General features: G+C 42.9%; 1 protein-coding gene across 2 annotated transcripts in view; it reads left to right on the top strand.

The window, feature by feature from the left end:
- The window catches only part of LOC120927821, a 37241-nt gene extending 36685 nt beyond the window's left edge, over positions 1-556 (top strand). For both annotated transcript variants that reach the window (XM_040338743.1, XM_040338742.1), the window contains one exon: positions 267-556. In XM_040338743.1, coding sequence (XP_040194677.1) covers positions 267-323 — 57 coding nt within the window. In that variant the 3' untranslated portion in view covers positions 324-556. The remainder of the gene's footprint in view (positions 1-266) is intronic.
- Positions 557-18017: the final 17461 nt, after the last annotated feature.

The following is an 18017-nucleotide window of genomic DNA, read 5'->3' as shown; positions in this document are numbered from 1 at the left end:
TCACGTTTTTTTGCGTTTTAAAGCAGTTGGGTTTAGGCTCGTTTTTTCAGACGTGAAATTTTGGGTTCAGACGCAAAAGTTTTTGCTTTTCAAAGCTTTGGGAGGGTCTACAATGTCTTTGTTATGAACACTGATAGCCGCAAACGCGGTAAAATGCTGCAAAACGCCGCAATGAAAACTTGAGTTTGCATGTGTTTGCATTTGCTTCTCGTGTGCATGGGGCCTTAGAATGAAACTAATTTTATATGTTTTTTTCTATTTTCCAGCAAAACAGCAATGGACTTTCCTATGCTACAAAAGGGCCCAGGAAACAAAAACAATGAAGGAGGCCAATATGTCTGCAGTCATTGAGGTTGTGAAGAATATAATATAACATTCCTAAACATGGGCACCTAGTCTGTAACCCTAAGAACAATGTTCATGTAATTTCTTGCCATTCTTTTTACTTATGTTTATTGGTTTACCCTTGGAAGGGCGCCTGATATCCTTTAACCACTTGCTTACTGGGCACTTAAACCCCCCTCCTGCCCAGACCAATTTTCAGCTTTCAGCGCTCTCACTCTTTGAATGACAATTACGCGGTCATACAACACTGTACCCAAATGACATTTGTATTGTTTTTTTCCCACAATAGAGCTTTCTTTTGGTGGTATTTGATCATCTCTGCGATTTTTATTTTTTGATATAAAAAAAATATATATAAACCGTTTTATATTTTGTTATAAAATTTTGCAAACAGTAATTTTTCTCCTTCATTCATGTACGCTGATGAGGCTGCACTGATGGGCACTGATAGGCCGCCCTGATGGGCTTCACTGATGGGCTGCACTGATAAGGGGGCACTTGGGTGCACTGATAGGCGGCACTGAGAGGTGACACTGAGAGGTGGCATTGATGGGTGGCACTGAAGGGCATTGATAGGTGGCACTGGTGGGCACTGAAAATTGGCACTAATAGGTGGCATTGATAGGTGGCACTGATAGCTGGAAGTGATGGGCACTGATAGCTGGCAGTGATGGGCACTGATGGGTGGCAATGATGGGCACTGATCAGCACTGGTAGGTGAGACTGATAGGCAGCACTGCTAGGTGGCACTGATGAGGCACTGACTGGCACCGCTGGTGGGCATTGATAGGTGGCAGTGATGGGCACTGATAGGTGGCACTTTATTGCACGGGTGTTCACTGTGGCACTGGCAGGCGGTACTGGTGGTTACTAATAAAGCAGATGTGCCTCTTCCACTGGGGACCGATGTCCCTTACATAGGAGCCGGTGAACGGCTGTCAGTGCGAGGAGAAAAAAAAAAAAGATTACCGAGCTTTGTTTACATCACGTGATCAGCTGTCATTGGCTGACAGCTGATCACATGGTAAGGGGCCGGGACCGGCCTCTTACTCGGATCTGTTTTTACCCAAGTCTCGGTGATCACAGCGCTCGCTCATGTGTGCAGAGGGGAGGACGTCATTCGGCTATAGCACAGGCCCCTAGTGGTTAAAGCAATTATCCAGGTTGTTGTAAAATCTACATGTCACCTTTTTCCTTTTTTTTTTTCCATTGTAAAGAAAAGGTGAAAGTGGTACTTGCACCTGCTCTGCTATAGTCCATTGTAGCAAGCATTGGGCAGTTTTGGCATAGGCTTGTAATTCTCCAGTAGACTGTATTGCATACAACCAGCAAAGAATTGACAGCCAACAAACACTGTTTTTTCAGCTCTTTAGCGCCACCCGTTGGGCAACTTCTGCTAATGTTGTGTTATGGTTAGCATTGCTTCTGAGCATGCGTGTTTGTACTTTGGATTTTTGTATGATGGACTTGTGTACAGACAATCATATCATTCCGACAAGACACATTTGTTGGCGGTCAATTTTAAAGCATGCTATCCCACATTTGTTGGTGGACAATCCGACAACAATTGTCCAAACGGTCGGATTATCCGTTTGTACGGGCCTTTAAAGTGTATCCAAACCCAATAATGAAAATTTAATTTATGCAGCTCACCAGTCCTTAGACGGGGTGGCTGCATTAGTTTTCTTCTTTACAGACTTAATTTCATTTATATTCACTCTTCTTAACACAAGAACAAATGGGGTTCTGGATTTTCTAAAGGTCACAAGTAACACTGGCTCCTGTTCAGCAGCACCCCACAAGACAGGGGACCCTCTCAGGGGAAAAAGGGAGAGGACCCAGAGTTGAGAATCCAGACACATATAATTTAATGGGAGTGCCAGAAAAACATCCAAGTGTACATCATAATTAGTGATAAAACTGACTCATTGCAGAATAGAAACACCACATTTCAGAGCCAAACACACCCCCCCTTTGACTTTGCTTTGCTTTCCAAGCAGTATATAACAGTGCGGTGTTAATTGGTATCTGCTCACCAGACATTCCCAGCTCTCTGCTCAGAGCAGAGGAGGAGAACTGAGTGATCGTCTGTGTTTGATCGCTCAGTTCTCAGTGCAGAGGTGGTGGGATACAAATGCAGCATTGGATTGATGCTACATCCACCTAGGTGAGTAGAAGTTATTTTTTATTTTTTATATACCCCATAATTGTCTTTTAGAGCTCGCTTGTTCTGAGGCTATGATTTAAAAGAAATTAAATAAGACACAACCAGGAACTGTCATTTTCTTCGGGAAGCCAAAAATGGCAACTCCCGTTCTCTCATGAAAAAGTTACTTAGTTAAAAGTTACCGACCAATCAGGAGCAAAAAGAACCACGGCCACACATATGTGAACCTAGCCTCAAAGTGTATTTCCACGTTTGCATCCATATTGCGATAAGACCAATATTATATTTGTTAAATGTCCCGATTGACATTACATCATTTAAAAAAATAAAGATTACGGGGCAGATCCACAGAGAGAGTACGCCGGCGTATCTAGTGATACGCCGGCGTACTTTCAAATTTCCCGCGTCGTATCTTTGTTTTGAATCCTCAAAACAAGATACGACGGCATCTGGGTTAGATCCGACAGGCGTACGGCTTCGTACGCCTTTGGATCTCAGATGCAATACTTCGGCGTCCGCTGGGCGGGGTTCCCCTCGTTTTCCACGCCGAGTATGCAAATTAGCTATTTCCGACGATCCACGAACGTACGAGCGCCCGTCGCATTTTTTTACGTCGTCTCTAGTCGGCTTTTTTCGGCGTATAGTTAAACCTGCTATTTGGTGACGTACGCAATGTTAAGTATGGCCGTCGTTCCCGCGTATAATTTTAAAAAAATTATTTTGTTTGCGGAAGTCGTCCGTGAATCGGGATAGACGTAATTCACGTCCAAGTAAAAAAAATTACGTCCTTGCGTTGTCATTTAGCGCAATGCACGGCGGGTAATTTAGGAACGGAGCATGCGCAGTTCGATCGGCGCGGGGACGCGCTTCATTTAAATTAAACGCCCCCTACTTGCCGATTTGAATTACGCGCCGTTACGCCGCCAGAGATAGACTACGCCGCCGTAACTTACAGCGCAAAATCTTTATGGATTCGAACCAAAGCCGGGAAAGTTACGGCGGCGTAGCGTATCTCACATACGCTGCGCCCATCCAATTGTTTGTGAATCTGCCCCTACTTGTTTTAGAATCTATCATTTTAGACCCTTAAACAAAAAAAATCCTACTAACTTTTCTTTGTTTTTTTTTCTTTGTTTTTTTTTGTTGTTTTTTTTGTGATTGCTATAATTAACCCAGTCTGTACTGTGCAGGCAGATCTTCATTCATCAATTGTAATTCGATTTGAACACTGTCTGCCCTAACAAAGGGTTAAAGATTTAGAGGTTGGGCTTCTTGCATTGTATGTTAATAAGGACAGACTTGGGACAGACTCACTTTGATATTGTTCAAAAAATTCTGCCATGACACCTTCTCCTGAGAAACATCTAGAACCTAAGATATATTAAAAAAAAAAATGTACATGCTGCTGTGTGATTAGGAAGTGGGTACCAGTGGCTACCGCTGCCTGCGCTCCCAAACCCCGTCCCCCGTACGGCGAACACTGTCAAGCAGCTGAGGGAGTGAGAAGTGAAAAAATTGGCTGTGGCAGGGGAGAATAGAAGACGTGGGCTTTCTTTTCCCCTCCCCCACGAACATGTGGTTTAACCACTTAAGGACCGCCTCTTGCACATATACGTCGGCAGACCCGATCGCCGCCGGTGTCCCACGATCGGTCACAGGAGCTGAAGAACGGGGAGCGGTGTGTGTAAACACACCTTCCCCGTTCTTCACAGTGGCAGTGTCATTGATCGTCTGTTCCCTGATATAGGGAAAGACGATCAATGACATCACACGTCCAGCCCCGCCCCCCTACAGTTAGAAACACATATGAGGTCACACCTAACCCCTACAGCGTCCCCTAGTGGTTAAATCCTAAACTGCAATTGGCATTTTCACAGTAATCAATGCATTTTTATAGCACTTTTTGCTGTGAAAATGACAATGGTCCTAAAAATGTGTCAAAATTTACAAAAAAATCGCTGACCGCCGCCATTAGTAGTAAAAAAATAATTATTAATAAAAAATGGCATAAAACTATCCCCTATTTTGTAAACTCTATAAATTTTGCGCAAACCAATCGTTAAACGCTTATTGCGATTTTTTTTACCAAAAATAGGTAGAAGAATGCGCATCGGCCTAAACGGAGGAAAAAAATGTTTTTTTATATCTGTGTTGGGAAAATGTATTATATCAAAAAGTAAAATTTTTTGCATTTTTTTCAAATTTTCGCTCTATTTTTGTTTATAGCGCAAAAAACAAAAAACGCAAAGGTGATCAAATACCACCAAAAATAAATCTCTATTTGTGGGTCGCACGACCACGCAATTGTCAGTTAAAGCGATGCAGTGCCGAATCGCAAATAGTAGATATAAAGATATGAGGCTTGTAGTTTAAATATGTAAATAGGTCAGGTTTCCAGTCCTATAATTGCATATATGGAAAAAATTGTTTGAACAAGAGAGTCAAACTGAAAAGGAGGACTATAAGGAAATACACCTGACTAAATAATTATTCAAAAGTAGAAAATGTATTATTAAATATTAATAGTACATATAGTGGAAGAACTTGGTTGGATAAGGAACAATATTATTAAAAGATTGGCTGCAGTGCGGTTCACCGACTATAGGGTATATTGAGACCAGCAAGGCAGCCTCCACATACTAAAAATAAAGAAAAAATATATACAAAACATATAAACATAAAGGCCATCCGGATATCAGATAGTATGGAGGGATATATATTACAGGGAAATCCCTGAGTGAAATTACCAATAAACCAACTTATTGAAAAAGTAAAGAAAATATATTATCCCTCCAGTCTCATCTGAAGCTCGAGCTACTGAGAAAAATAAGAAACCAGAGGTGGCAGAGATAAAGGAAAGAGGAATCAATGTAGCAATCTTATAATAATCAAAGAGGGACCAGGAAATCCTGTGTATATCCTCATATGGTTGATGTTGAATGTACTCCGCTACATATAGGTTCAGACCAGGAATATTGTATCTCTGCTATTTGATATAAGGCAACTGTGGCTGATGGATATTCACATATCTAGAGAAAAAATAAGGGGACAGGAATTACCTGTATACGTCCTTACAAAGTGAAAGTGCAGTAATTGGAGCAATGTCTAGAAAAGATTGGATTCCTGAGGCAAGAAGACCCACATATATTTCAGAGGGGTCCCTGAAAGTCCAGCTTATGATTTCAGTATTTTCCAATAAATGCGTTCTCATAAAATATAGAAGAGAAAAGCATTAATTCACAATGGGTACTTTACCAGTCCTGGAACATTCAGGTGTTTGCTTCTGCCGTTCGTGATTGTAGTCCACAGATGGAAAGATCGCAGCGTCTGTGTATCCAGCCAAGCTGGTTGAGAAGAATTCTCCAGCCGTTTGCAATCATGTAGGGGGATCTGTTCAAGTGTAGATAACAGACAGACCAACTAGTGTCCTCATACTCTGAAGGTATTTCTTCGTGTGGGTCATTCAACATTTGCAGTGATTAGCTTTGTAGCCGGTTTTACTGTTGTCCCCAAAGACTCACATCCGTAGGTTTGAAACAGGAATCAAATCATGTTCTATATCCATCAATAGTTGCCTGAAGTTTTAGCTCTGCTCTCAGTTGTATTTGTCATACAGTCTCAGATAGCTACTTAAAGCGGATCTCCCACGCCTAATCGTTTTTTTTTTTATGGGCTATTCAAATCTGTAATAGCACTGCTGTGCTAAACTCACGTTTCCGATGTCCGACCGCCGCTCCGCTGTTAATCCGTCCATAATAAATACTTATATTCTGTTTGCCTCCCGTTGCCATCTTGGCTTTGGGCGTACGATTCCAACTAGCAGCTACTTCCTATTTGCGGTGGATGCTGTCCCAGCATCCACCGCTCGATCGCGTGCATTCGCACTGGCAAAGGTGCCCGGCGGCTTGAGCGTCTCTGTTGTCATCGCAACGGCAGACGAAGTCGCGCGATGTTAGACAACAGAGCGGAATATTATAATTAGGGAGCTCTGATACTGGCTCCCAGCAGACACAGCGCGGCACAGGAAACTGCAGAAAACCCGTCGGAAACCCGAGGGGGGGGGCAGACCGGAAGCATGGCTGATAAATAAGGTACACGATTGCTAATTGAAATGAAAATAGCCGATTCATCATTAGTTTGGAGCGGTAGGAATATGGAGCTACAGTTAAATTGAGGGTGGAGATCCGCTTTAAGCCTCATCGTGTGAGAATCACACAGACATGCAAGTCTGTAAGATAGCCGGATGGTCAAAATAAAAAAGATCCTCGCCGACTAGTTTCGCATGGTCAATGCATAGCTTCGTCTGGGGCAAGGTCCTTAACCTGCATATTGGTCCGGGTCTTAAGTGGTTAATGTAGTACCCCTATTGTGACTTAAATTCTTTGAAAAGGTTTTATGTTGGATCTGTCCTAGGGTAACATATATTTGTGTATGAATATGTACTGTTTAATAAACTGCTATGACTAAATCATACAGTCTTTGTGTATTTTATGCATTTGGTCTCAAAAAACTTGTTAATTGATGGATTGTTACTTCATTGTTACAGTGGGGGAAAAAAGTATTTGATCCCCTGCTGATTTTGTACGTTTGACCACTGACAAAGAAATGATCAGTCTATAATTTTAATGGTAGGTTTATTTTAACAGTGAGAGACAGAATAGCAAAAAAAAAAATTCAGAACAACTAATTTCAAAAATTTGCATTTTAATGAGTGAAATAATTATTAGACCCCTTTGCAAAACCACTTGAGGCTGACGTTTGGTAACTGGAACCTTCAGCTCCCTACACATATTTTCTATGGGATTAAGGTCTGGAGACTGATTAGGCCACTCCAGGGCCTTAATGTGATTCTTCTTGAGCCACTCCTTTGTTGCCTTGGCTGTGTGTTTTGAGTCATTGTCATGCTAGTATTCCATCCATGACCCATTTTCAATGCCCTGGCTGAAGGAAGGAGGTTCTCACCCAAGATTTGACAGTAGACGGTCCATCTGATTTAGATCTTTTCCTGCCTCAAAACAGGATAGACTTGCAGTGATTCACTGGTATGATCTGTTAAAATAAGCAGAAACAAACGAACACACACTCACACAGCTTCTGGGGGCTGGAGCTGCAGCAAAGAGCAGACACACACACAGCAGATGCAGTAGGTAAGATGAGAGCAGAGAGAACAGACAGATGCACACACAGAGAATGTAGTAGAAGAATGAAAGAAGAGAGAGAGGCGGCCCTCTCCTCTTAGATTTATTGACTTCATGATGTCACAAAATACACACCCATCAATCCCTCTCAATAACCCTCCCATCCTGCCAACCACATGGCAAGGTCTTTGTTCAACCCTAAATGATAGGGGTCTCCTACTGAAGTCCACAAGGAATATAATGAGGTGGGCTGGGAAAGGGGCTTGTCCAGAAAAAGGTGCAAGGATATGTCAGTCCTTCGTTGGGAAATAGTTCCAGCAAATCGTCCTCTTCTGATATTCATACACAGGAAATAAGAGTATCGCCTTATGTGGGCATAAGCAAGTCCAGAGCATGAACTCCTTTTTGGTGAGCTGAAGACAGGATGTGGGGGTGGGGAAGCTTCTTAATTTGGAAAACAGTTCTGCGTTTCACAAAACATCAAATCCCTTTAAAACAATCTCTGATAGAACTTTAATATTTCTAATCATAACATAAAATTTTCATTTTAGTTTCACGTCTATCACACATCGTCCCTTTAATGCAGTGAAGTTGTCCTGTCCCCTTAGCAGAAAAACACCCCCAAAGCATAATGTTTCTATCTCCATGTTTGACGGTGGGGATGGTGTTCTTGGTGTCATAGGCAGCATTCCTCCTCCTCCTCCAAACAGCAAGTGGATGCCAAAGAGCTCAATTTTGGTCTCATCTGACCACAACACTTTCACCCAGTTCTCCTTTGAATCATTCAGATGCATTAGCAACTTCAGACGGGCCTGTACATGTGCTTTTTTGAACAGGGGGACATTACGGGTGCTGAAGGATTTTAGTCCTTCACAGACTTGTTATTAATTTTTTTTTTGGTGACTATGGCCCCAGCTGCATTGAGATCATTGACAAGAATTCTCCTGTGTAGTTCTGGGCCGATTCCTCACCGTTCTTATGATTATTGAAACTCCACAAGGTGAGATCTTCCATGGAGCCCCAGACCGAGGGAGATTGACAGTCATTTTGTGTTTCGTCCATTTGCAAATAATCACACCAACTGTTGTCACCGTCTCACCAAGCTGCTTGGAAAAGGTCGTGTAGCCCATTCCAGCCTTGTGTAGTCTTGTCCCTGACATCCTTGGACAGCTCTTGGCCATGGTGGAGAGATTGGAATCTGATTGATTGCTTCTGCGGACAGGTGTCTTTTATACAGGTAACAAGATGAGATTAGTTGCACTCCCTTTAAGAGAGTGCTCCTAATCTCAGCTTGTTACCTGCATAGAAGATACCTGAGAGGCAGAAATCTTGCCGATTGATAGGGGATCAAATACTTATTTCACCCATTAAAATGCAAATCAATTTATAACTTTTTTGAAATGCGTTTTTCTGGATATTTGTGTTGTTATTCTGTCTCTCACTGTTAAAATAAACATACCTTCACTGTGTCTCCGACTTTGTGGTGTCTCATAGCAGTGACACCTAAGCACCTCCCACTTCACACTCCTCACCAGTCAGCTGACCTCTAGTCTCTGCCCCCCAGCCATGCCGTGAACTGAATTGGCGGCTGCGACCTCCAGGAACAGCCCAGCTGGGCGGCCACAAAAAGGCTGGGAGAGTAGGCTTCAGTAACAGCCCAGGATTTGGTGACCCCTGGCAAATGATCATTTGACCCCTGAGGGGGTCCCGACTCCCAGGTTGAGAACCACTGCACTAGAGGGAACCCCCTCTTTAGAAATAGCTAACCACTGTCTGCTAGAATTTATGCAGCAAGAAACTAAAAGAGGTTGTAAAGGTTTGTTTTTTATATTAAGCACTAGCTTAAAGGAACCTATTTAGAAAAAAAATAATTAACCTTTACAACCCCTTTAAAACAGGACCCTAGGACTTTCAGTCTCTAAACTGCTAGAGAGTCACTCGCTGGATAAGGATCTAAATAAACCTACTGGGACTTTTTTTTTTTTTTTTTTTTCTCAAAAAGAATGTTTATTGACACATATGACAACAATCACAGGTACAGGGTATTTGTACTAAACTAGGTCAGTCATTCCAGAAATTTTTTTTGGCATTGCATAGAACAATCCCCCCCCAAAAAAAAAAAAAGAGAAGGGGAGAACAGCATTACAGAACAAAACGTAGAGATTCCCTCCGCACTCCATACAACTCGGCATTATTACACACGTCACCCACCAGGCCCTAACTGAGCCCCATCCACCACTCCGGCACCATGCTTCCGCCACCCGCCTCAGCATCTAAACCAATAGTCTCTCCAGGACCAATTCAAGAGGTGCCAGCCCAGGGGTATCTAGCCATGGCGCCCACAGGAGATCAAACTTCCCCCGTCGGCCCCTGTGCTGATAAATATACTTTTCCAGGCGTAACGTGACGCCCATCTGTGCTATCCATTCATTAATCTTGGGAGGCTCAACCGCCTTCCAATGATGAAGAATGAGTTTACGGGCCTGGAATAGGGCCCTACCAATAGCCTGCTTAGGATTGTCCTCCACCGGTATGTCGTCCAGGATCCCCAGGATACAGACCTTCGGGTCCCGGGGGACCGTGGCCGAAAACACCGCGGACAGGGTACTAAGAACCCCACTCCAGTATAGATGTAACTTGGGACACCTCCACATTAAATGAATGAGGTCCCCACGGTCTCGTGCACATCTGGAACAGATATCATCTTCCCCCAGGCCCATTCTAAACAATCTTGCAGGCGTGTAATGTACCCTCATCAAGATATACAATTGTGATAGACGTTGTGCAGCGTTAAGTGAAACCTACTGGGACTTGAACATTAAATCTACTTCATCAATTAGATTTGGAAGGCCCCCTCACATGCAAATACATCCCAGTTAAAACCCCTACATTAATTTACCCGGAAAGCCTTTAAAATAAATTGCATCCATTATATGGGCCGTTCGGATACCACAGGAGACAACACCACACATCTACCCACTGAGCCCATACTTAGGAAACTGGAAGGACCAATTTTGGAAACAGACTTTTGCCAATAATTCCACATTTCCTATACTACATATTGCCAGGATCACCTGATTTAAGCCTTCAACAATGTCACTTCCATTCCCCTCTTTGCTCCAGCTGTAGGCTTTACTTAAAGGTGTTGTAAAGTAAAACGTTTTTTTTTTTTTTTTAAATAACAAACATGTTATACTTACCTCCACTGTGCATCTCGTTTTGCACAGTGTCCCCGAACCATGCAATGTTAAATTGATATTTCTTGGAATGGTTGATGCAACAGGTGTCTATGTACAGTGTTCAAACAGAAGTGTAGTAAAGTGTTTCTCCAGGGTAAAGCTGTCTGTACACTAGCATGGTTACTTTAAAATCCTTTCACCAAGGTTGATATATAAAAGTTTCTTGTGACTCATACTTTTACACTTCACTAGTGGAGCTATCCACCCTTCTCGGCATATTTTGAATGTCAAGCACCTCTTCTTATATCTGCAGAACTATCTTTAGAACTAATAAATTATATCAAAGCCCAATAACAAAAATGTAAAAAAATAAAATACACAAAATGTAAGCCCGGATCCACGCTGCCATGGCTTTGGCACGACCTGCATGCAACTTATTTAACAGAAGTCAATGCAAGTCGGACCAAAAGTAGTGCAAGAACCGTTTTCTAAAGTCGGAGCAACTCAAGTTGCACAGAATGAACGGTTCCATTGCACTGAATGGGGTCCAAATTCTGATGTGACAAGTGCCCCAAAGTTGGAGCACTTGTCGCATCAGTGTGAACCGGGCATTAGTGTGATGTACAAGGTGACCTTAGAAAGGAGTCTCTCTTATCTTCCAAAGACGAGGTTCACATTTGTGCATTACAGGAACTCGTGCAAAATTGTGCGTATTTCTGCAAAGCATAAAAACGTGCATTCTTTTTGGAGGTTCATAGTGGTGTCATTAAATATGAATTGCACCCCCACAAAGTAATACCTAGGAATTAAAGTTCCAACAATAGAGAGTGCCAATAGGGTCCAGACGGTGTGTACAAAAATTATTTATTAAAGTGGAGGTCTACCCTAAAAATAAACTTCACATTATTAGCTTCCTTTTAATTAAATAAAAAAAAATTGTTAACATTTTTTTTTTACTTGCCTCAAAGACCCTGTTACTTGGCAGATTTCCTAATCTGGCTACTTGCTCCTCCGCAGTGGTCCTACTTTTCACCTGGCCTCTTGGTAAATGAGTGTCAATGGGCACTGCTTGTAAGTTTAGGGGTCGTTGTTTTATTCTCTGAATAGTTCTGTTATCTTAGTTGTCATAACAACGGGGCGGGACCTTCCTACGTTGCCACCCGTTGTTATAGCAACTATACAAACTAACAGCAATACGAGCGCCGTTTAACTGCGCCTGCGCGAGATCGAGAGGTGCATGCTGGTTATCCAGCAGGCACCTCTGTTAGGAAAACCAGGAAGATAAATCAACTGGGCTTCACATGCCCATAGCTAAAATGGAAACGGACAGAACATCGATTACAGCATAAACTGCACGTTTTTAAAATTATTACTGAACAGATCGGGATTTATTGATCTCTTTTACTGCATATATATATAGTAATAACTTTGCAAGTGTAAAAAAAATTATGGCCGGACCTTTGCTTTTATTTATAGTATTCAACAATCAAAATTCTGTATCAAAAAAGCACCCCGGATTTTCTCGGGCGTTCTCCAACAAATCACAACATCAAAAGGATTGACAACATCCTTTAAGGACATGTTATATTTAACGGGGTTATAAACCCTCCCGTTTTTTCACCTTAATGCATGCTATGGATTAAGGTGAAAAAACATCTGACAATTACCGGCCCCCCAGTTTTACTTACCTGAGCCCTGGAATGTCCCACGATGAGGACGCGCTGCATCTTTGCCCGGGATTCTCGGCTCTTTATTGGATAGATTGATAGCACCACAACCATTGGCTCCCGCTGCTGTCAATCAAAATCAATGACGCGGGTGAAGGGTGGTGGGGCGGAGTCCTGCATTTGGCGTCTATGGATGCTGAATACTGGACTTGGGAGCGTGCCTGCAAGGTAACCCCCTTGGGAGAGAGCTTCCCAGGGGGGATTATGTGATGTGGGGAGGAGCCGAGAGAGCCGCCGGGGGACCCCAGAAAACGGTGTTCGGGGCCACTCTGTGCAAAACTAGCTGCACAGTGGAGTTATGACATGTTTGTTATTTTTTTTTAAATCAAATCTTTAGTGTCACTTTAACCTCAGCATAGTGCCATGCATTTTGGTCCTGTGATTTTTTTTAAAGTTAAGGGTCAAGCAATTCTTTTATGCATTTTTTGCACGTAGGGCTGCACATTGAAACAAATGCCCTAAACATGATGTGTGAACTTGCACAAAACTGTGCAAAACATTCTTGCTTCGGTGTAGCATTGGATGCAAATGCTGCAAAGTGAGGGTAATCTCACATGACCCCTCTACCCAAAAAAGTTACTGGTATATAAGAAGACTAAAATAAAATAAAATCCATAATAGGAAAAAGATCTGAAAATGAAATCTGAAGAGGATGTTACAGAAGCAGAGTTTTTCTCAAGAACTGGATATCTGCCAGTTTCTGTTTCGTAGAAGTTATAAACTGTTGTAGTTTCATTTCTCTTTACGGTCCGCCCCTGTGCATTGTTTATCTCGGGAAAGAGGATTTAGTCTTATGAAAGCCATCGCGGGTCTATGTTATTGGGTAACAGTTTGGCTACAGGCAGATGTAGGGTCTCTGTAATGGTGGAGTGAAAACTGTCAGACGCACCGTGTTTTTTTATAAACATTCTTTAGATGTAGTGCCTAGTTTTATACATTTCAGTATATTTTCTGCAAGTACAGAAAATTACCTGTTAATCCTGCCATAACTAAAGTGTGTATGTAACTTCCTATACACTGGGCTGAAATCTCAAGGTTATAATCCTTCCCAGATCTCACCTGTGGACTACAGAACACCTCACGTCTATGTTATAGAGATTAGGAGTTGTTCTGTAGTCCTGACACACTTCATAAGAAAATCATAAAAAGCATTGTAGCGCCCATGTACTTTATAGTACTGTTGCTAGTCATATAGCTAGTCATATAGTTAGTTAGACTCTGATCATGATTGTTGGGTGTGAGAATAGGGCCTCTGTCTCAGCTTGGCTGTGCTGTGGGTCATTCTGCTATATCGGGGTGTTCTTCCAACCCCGGTGCTGCAGGTGGCAGCAGTGAAGTCGAGGTTTGGGTGCTTTTTCCAGCAGCCAATCACAAGGGTTTGTCCTCGCTGTGCATGCTGGGGAGAGGTATTTATGGGACAAACGCCATTGGTTCTGGGTTCTTCTTCGTCCAGTGTGGCACCCACCTTTAGGGTGGCCACATCACGGCGCCCCGGCGCTATGGCCTACCTGACCGGGGCGTGCGTGCCACGCAGTGTTCCTGGTACTGGGACCATGTTGGCCTGGAGCATCTGAACCAGCGATGGGGACCCAGTAAGCGAAGATCCCAAGCTGTGTGCTGTTCGGTGGGGAGTCGGTCTGAGGAGAGCCATTGAGAGACTGGCGGTCCAATAGGGCTTGGACGAAACCACTGGGGATCACAGGTGGCCGGTCACCTGTCAGTTGGTACCAGGGCAACAAGTTAAAGGAGATCCAGACATAACTCAACCAAGGAGGCATATCTCTAAGAATTCTCCCCAGAGGGGACCTGTGGCAGAGGTAACTTCTGAGGCTCTTTGAGTCTGGGGTCTGTAGCAGAGACTTTCTCCCAAGTTCAAGTTCACCAAGGAGGGTCTGTGGCAGAGACTTATTCCTATAAATGTCCGAGTGATACTCCGGCTGCCAGGTCAGTGAGAGAGGCCTGTCCGGGTACACTGAACCCACTCCGGCGGGAGTGGCGTAGAGAAGTGTTACGTTTGGGAGCAGGACTGTTTCCTATCATAATGCCTGAATCTGCAGTTCTCCTTCCTCCTTTCAACTTTACTTTCCTCACCACAAGTTTTATTGTTTTTACCCGGCTGGGTAATAAAGAGCACAGCAAAAGAGCACCTGTCATGGACATTCCTTTACTTCTGTTTATGCACATACGCATCACTCGCCTCTAGAGAATTCAGAGGAGCCGCGAGGTAACACGCCACCCAAAAATCCAGCAGCTCGGTAATGCTACAGGATTATTTATACAGGTAATTATATAGCGCTGTAAATTTACACATATATACTGTACATTCACATGAGTCCCTGCCCTCAAAGAGCTTACAATCTAAGGTCCCTAACTCATATTCATACATACAGTACATATACCAGGGCCAATTTTGAAAAGAGCCAGTTCACCTAACAGCATGTCTTTGGAGTGTCGGAGGAAACCAATGCAGGCACAGAGAGAAGATGCAAACTCCAAGCAGATAGTGTTGTGGTTGGGATTCAAACCAATGACCCTAGTGCTACTAGGCAGAAGTGCTAGCCCCTTCACCAGAACACCTTGGTATAATAGTCATCTAGTCCTTTATTCACATAAAGCAACAGACATCAGAGGCCAAAGATTCAGATCTCACAGGATGCCTTTTTTCAAAGCAAAGTCTTATTTTTCTATGGTGGTGCCATCCACCAATTTAGTGCTGCACCCTGCACAAACTTTGGGCGAGTCTTTAACCACTAACGGACCGCCCCGCGGCAGGAATACAACAGTACTTTGAAGAGGAATACTGTTGTTATGGTAGCAGCTAGCTACCATAACCCTGGTATCCTCTTCTGCAGTGGGAGGTCCACTTTCAGATAAAAGTGGTCTCTGCTGCGGATTCGCCGCAAGATCACTTTAACCACTTGAGATCCGCGCTATAGACAAAATACGTCCGCAGCGCGGCTCTCAAGTGCCAAGTGGCCGTTTAAACACGGCCTTTTATGTGCATTACCCGCACGCGCCACTGGGTGGCGCGCGGCGGGTAAAAACTGTCCCGGCGCATCGCCGAAGACCCGATGCGTGTACCTGGCGGCCGCGATGTCCGCCGGGTACACGCGATCATCGGTGACACGGCAGGTGACAGCAGGGATGTGGAGCTCTGTGTGTAAACACAGAGCTCCACGTCCTGTCAGGGAGAGAGGAGACCGATCTGTGTCTCTTGTACATAGAGACACAGCATCGGTCACCTCCCCCAGTCACCCCCCTCCCCCCACACAGTTATAACACACCCAGGCTACACAGTTAACCCCTTCCTCACCCCCTAGTGTTAACCCCTTCACTGCCAGTCACATTTATACAGTAATTTGTGCATTTTTATAGCACTGATCGCTGTATAAATGTGAATGGCGCCAAATTTGTGTCAAAAGTGTCCGATACGTCCGCCGCAATATCCCAGTCCCAATAAAAATCGCAGATCGCCGCCATTACTAGTAAAAAAAAAATAATAAAAAAAATCATAATTCTGTTCCCCATTTTGTAGGCGCTATAACTTTTGCGCAAACCAGTCGCTTATTGCGATTTTTTTTTTTTTTTTACAAAAATACGTCGAAAAATACGTATCGGCCTTAACTGAGAAAAAAAAGAGTTTTTTAAAAAAAAAATTGGGATATTTATTATAGCAACAAGTAAAAAAATATATATATTTTTTTTAAATTGTCGCTCTTTTTTTGTTTATAGCGCAAAAAATAAAAACCGCAGAGGTGATCAAATACCACCAAAAGAAAGCTCTATTTGTGGGGAAAAAAGGACGCCAATTTTGTTTGGGAGCCACGTCGCACGACCGCGCAATTGTCAGTTAAAGCGACGCAGTGCCGGACGCTGAGATTTCGTCTGGGAACGAAGGGAGTTTATGTGCCCAGTAAGCAAGTGGTTAATCGGCAGCAAGAGAGGGCCCCCCTCCCGCCACTCTCCGGTGCCCTCCACCGCTTAGTGGAGCCATCGGCAGCGGAGGCTATCGGGTCTGTTCCCTGCCTGGGCATGGAGACAAGTGAGGGGAAGATGTCCCCTACCCATCTCCATACTACTGCAGAGCGGAAGCAATGTCAAAACGTCACTTCCACCCAATGACATTTTTTTTTTTAAATTACATACATTTTTTTTTATTATTGCATTTTAGTCTAAATATGAGATCTGAGGTCTTTTTGACCCCAGATCTCATATTTAAGAGGACCTGTCATACTCTTTTCTTGTCAAATATCTTTATTTGTAAATGTCAAAGAATTGAACAAACAGTATAACACAGATACATTACAATTAAGGAATAAGTTCTTTCGCAAGTACGTCATCTTGAAAATTTCGTATAATGAGCACGTTATAACCTTGGTGGATAATTTGCAACAATCTTATACCGATTAATCAAGAGGTAGAAAAACTTGAAACAAAATTTAAAGCCTAATATACCATACTTATATATCCGTTAAGTAAGTCTACTTGTTATATAAACAGTTGAAGCTTCAATCTTATATTACTGACCTAAGATAACTTAAGTGGAATATGTACAGCAAACATCAAAACGTCAGAACAAAAAATAAAAAGGGGGGGGGAAGGAGGGGGAGGATAAGGTAAGGGAGTCTGCAGGAGTCATGCTCTTTTCTATTACAAGGGATGTTTACATTCCTTGTAATATGAATAAAAGTGACCCAAATATATATATATTTTTAAAACAGTGTCAAAATAAATAAATAAAAGTAAAGTAAATAAGAAAAAAAAAACATTTTTAAAGCGCCCAGTTCAGACGAGCTTGCGCGTCGGCATATGTGAGCAGCGCCCGCATATGAATACGGTCTCCAAACCACACACGTGAGGTATCGCCGCGATCGTTAGAGTGGGAGCAAAAATTCGAGCTCTAGACCTCCTTTGTAACTCAAAACATTTTATGTGTACCCAAAGGTGATCTTATCCTTTAAGCTCTGGGGCAAATTTCCATGCATAGTGCAACTTCCCTTGCAACCCTGCAGTGTTTGTATCACCTAACTCCCCACTTATAATATAAAATATTTTACCTTTATTTCCATTCTACTCTTCTAGACAGGAAGAAAAGACAGAAAAAAAAACAAAAAAAACAAAACAAATCCTGACAAAAGGTTCTAAGCCTTGTTGACTATACTAGAGAATGTTTTCTCCATGCTGCCTGTGTCCCCATGAGGATGTTGTCCCTGACTTCTTGTTATGCCTGACGTCCATTAAACAGACCGGCAGTGAGAATTAATCCTTCAAATTGTAACACAGAGAGAAATAAAATACAAATTTGACAGGGGTTCAGCCTCATATTTTATAAGAAAGAGGGGAGCGGAGATTTGATCCTGAATTTCAGGTGGCATTAAACGCAAACCAAATTTCACAGATTAGGATGGCAAAATCCAAATTTCAGTGGGCTTTGCAGATTCGAAAAAAAGGATTTTGCGTG

Source organism: Rana temporaria, chromosome 2 (assembly GCF_905171775.1).
Source record: "Rana temporaria chromosome 2, aRanTem1.1, whole genome shotgun sequence".
NCBI lineage: Eukaryota > Metazoa > Chordata > Amphibia > Anura > Ranidae > Rana > Rana temporaria.
This window is presented reverse-complemented; position numbering and strand designations above follow the sequence as displayed.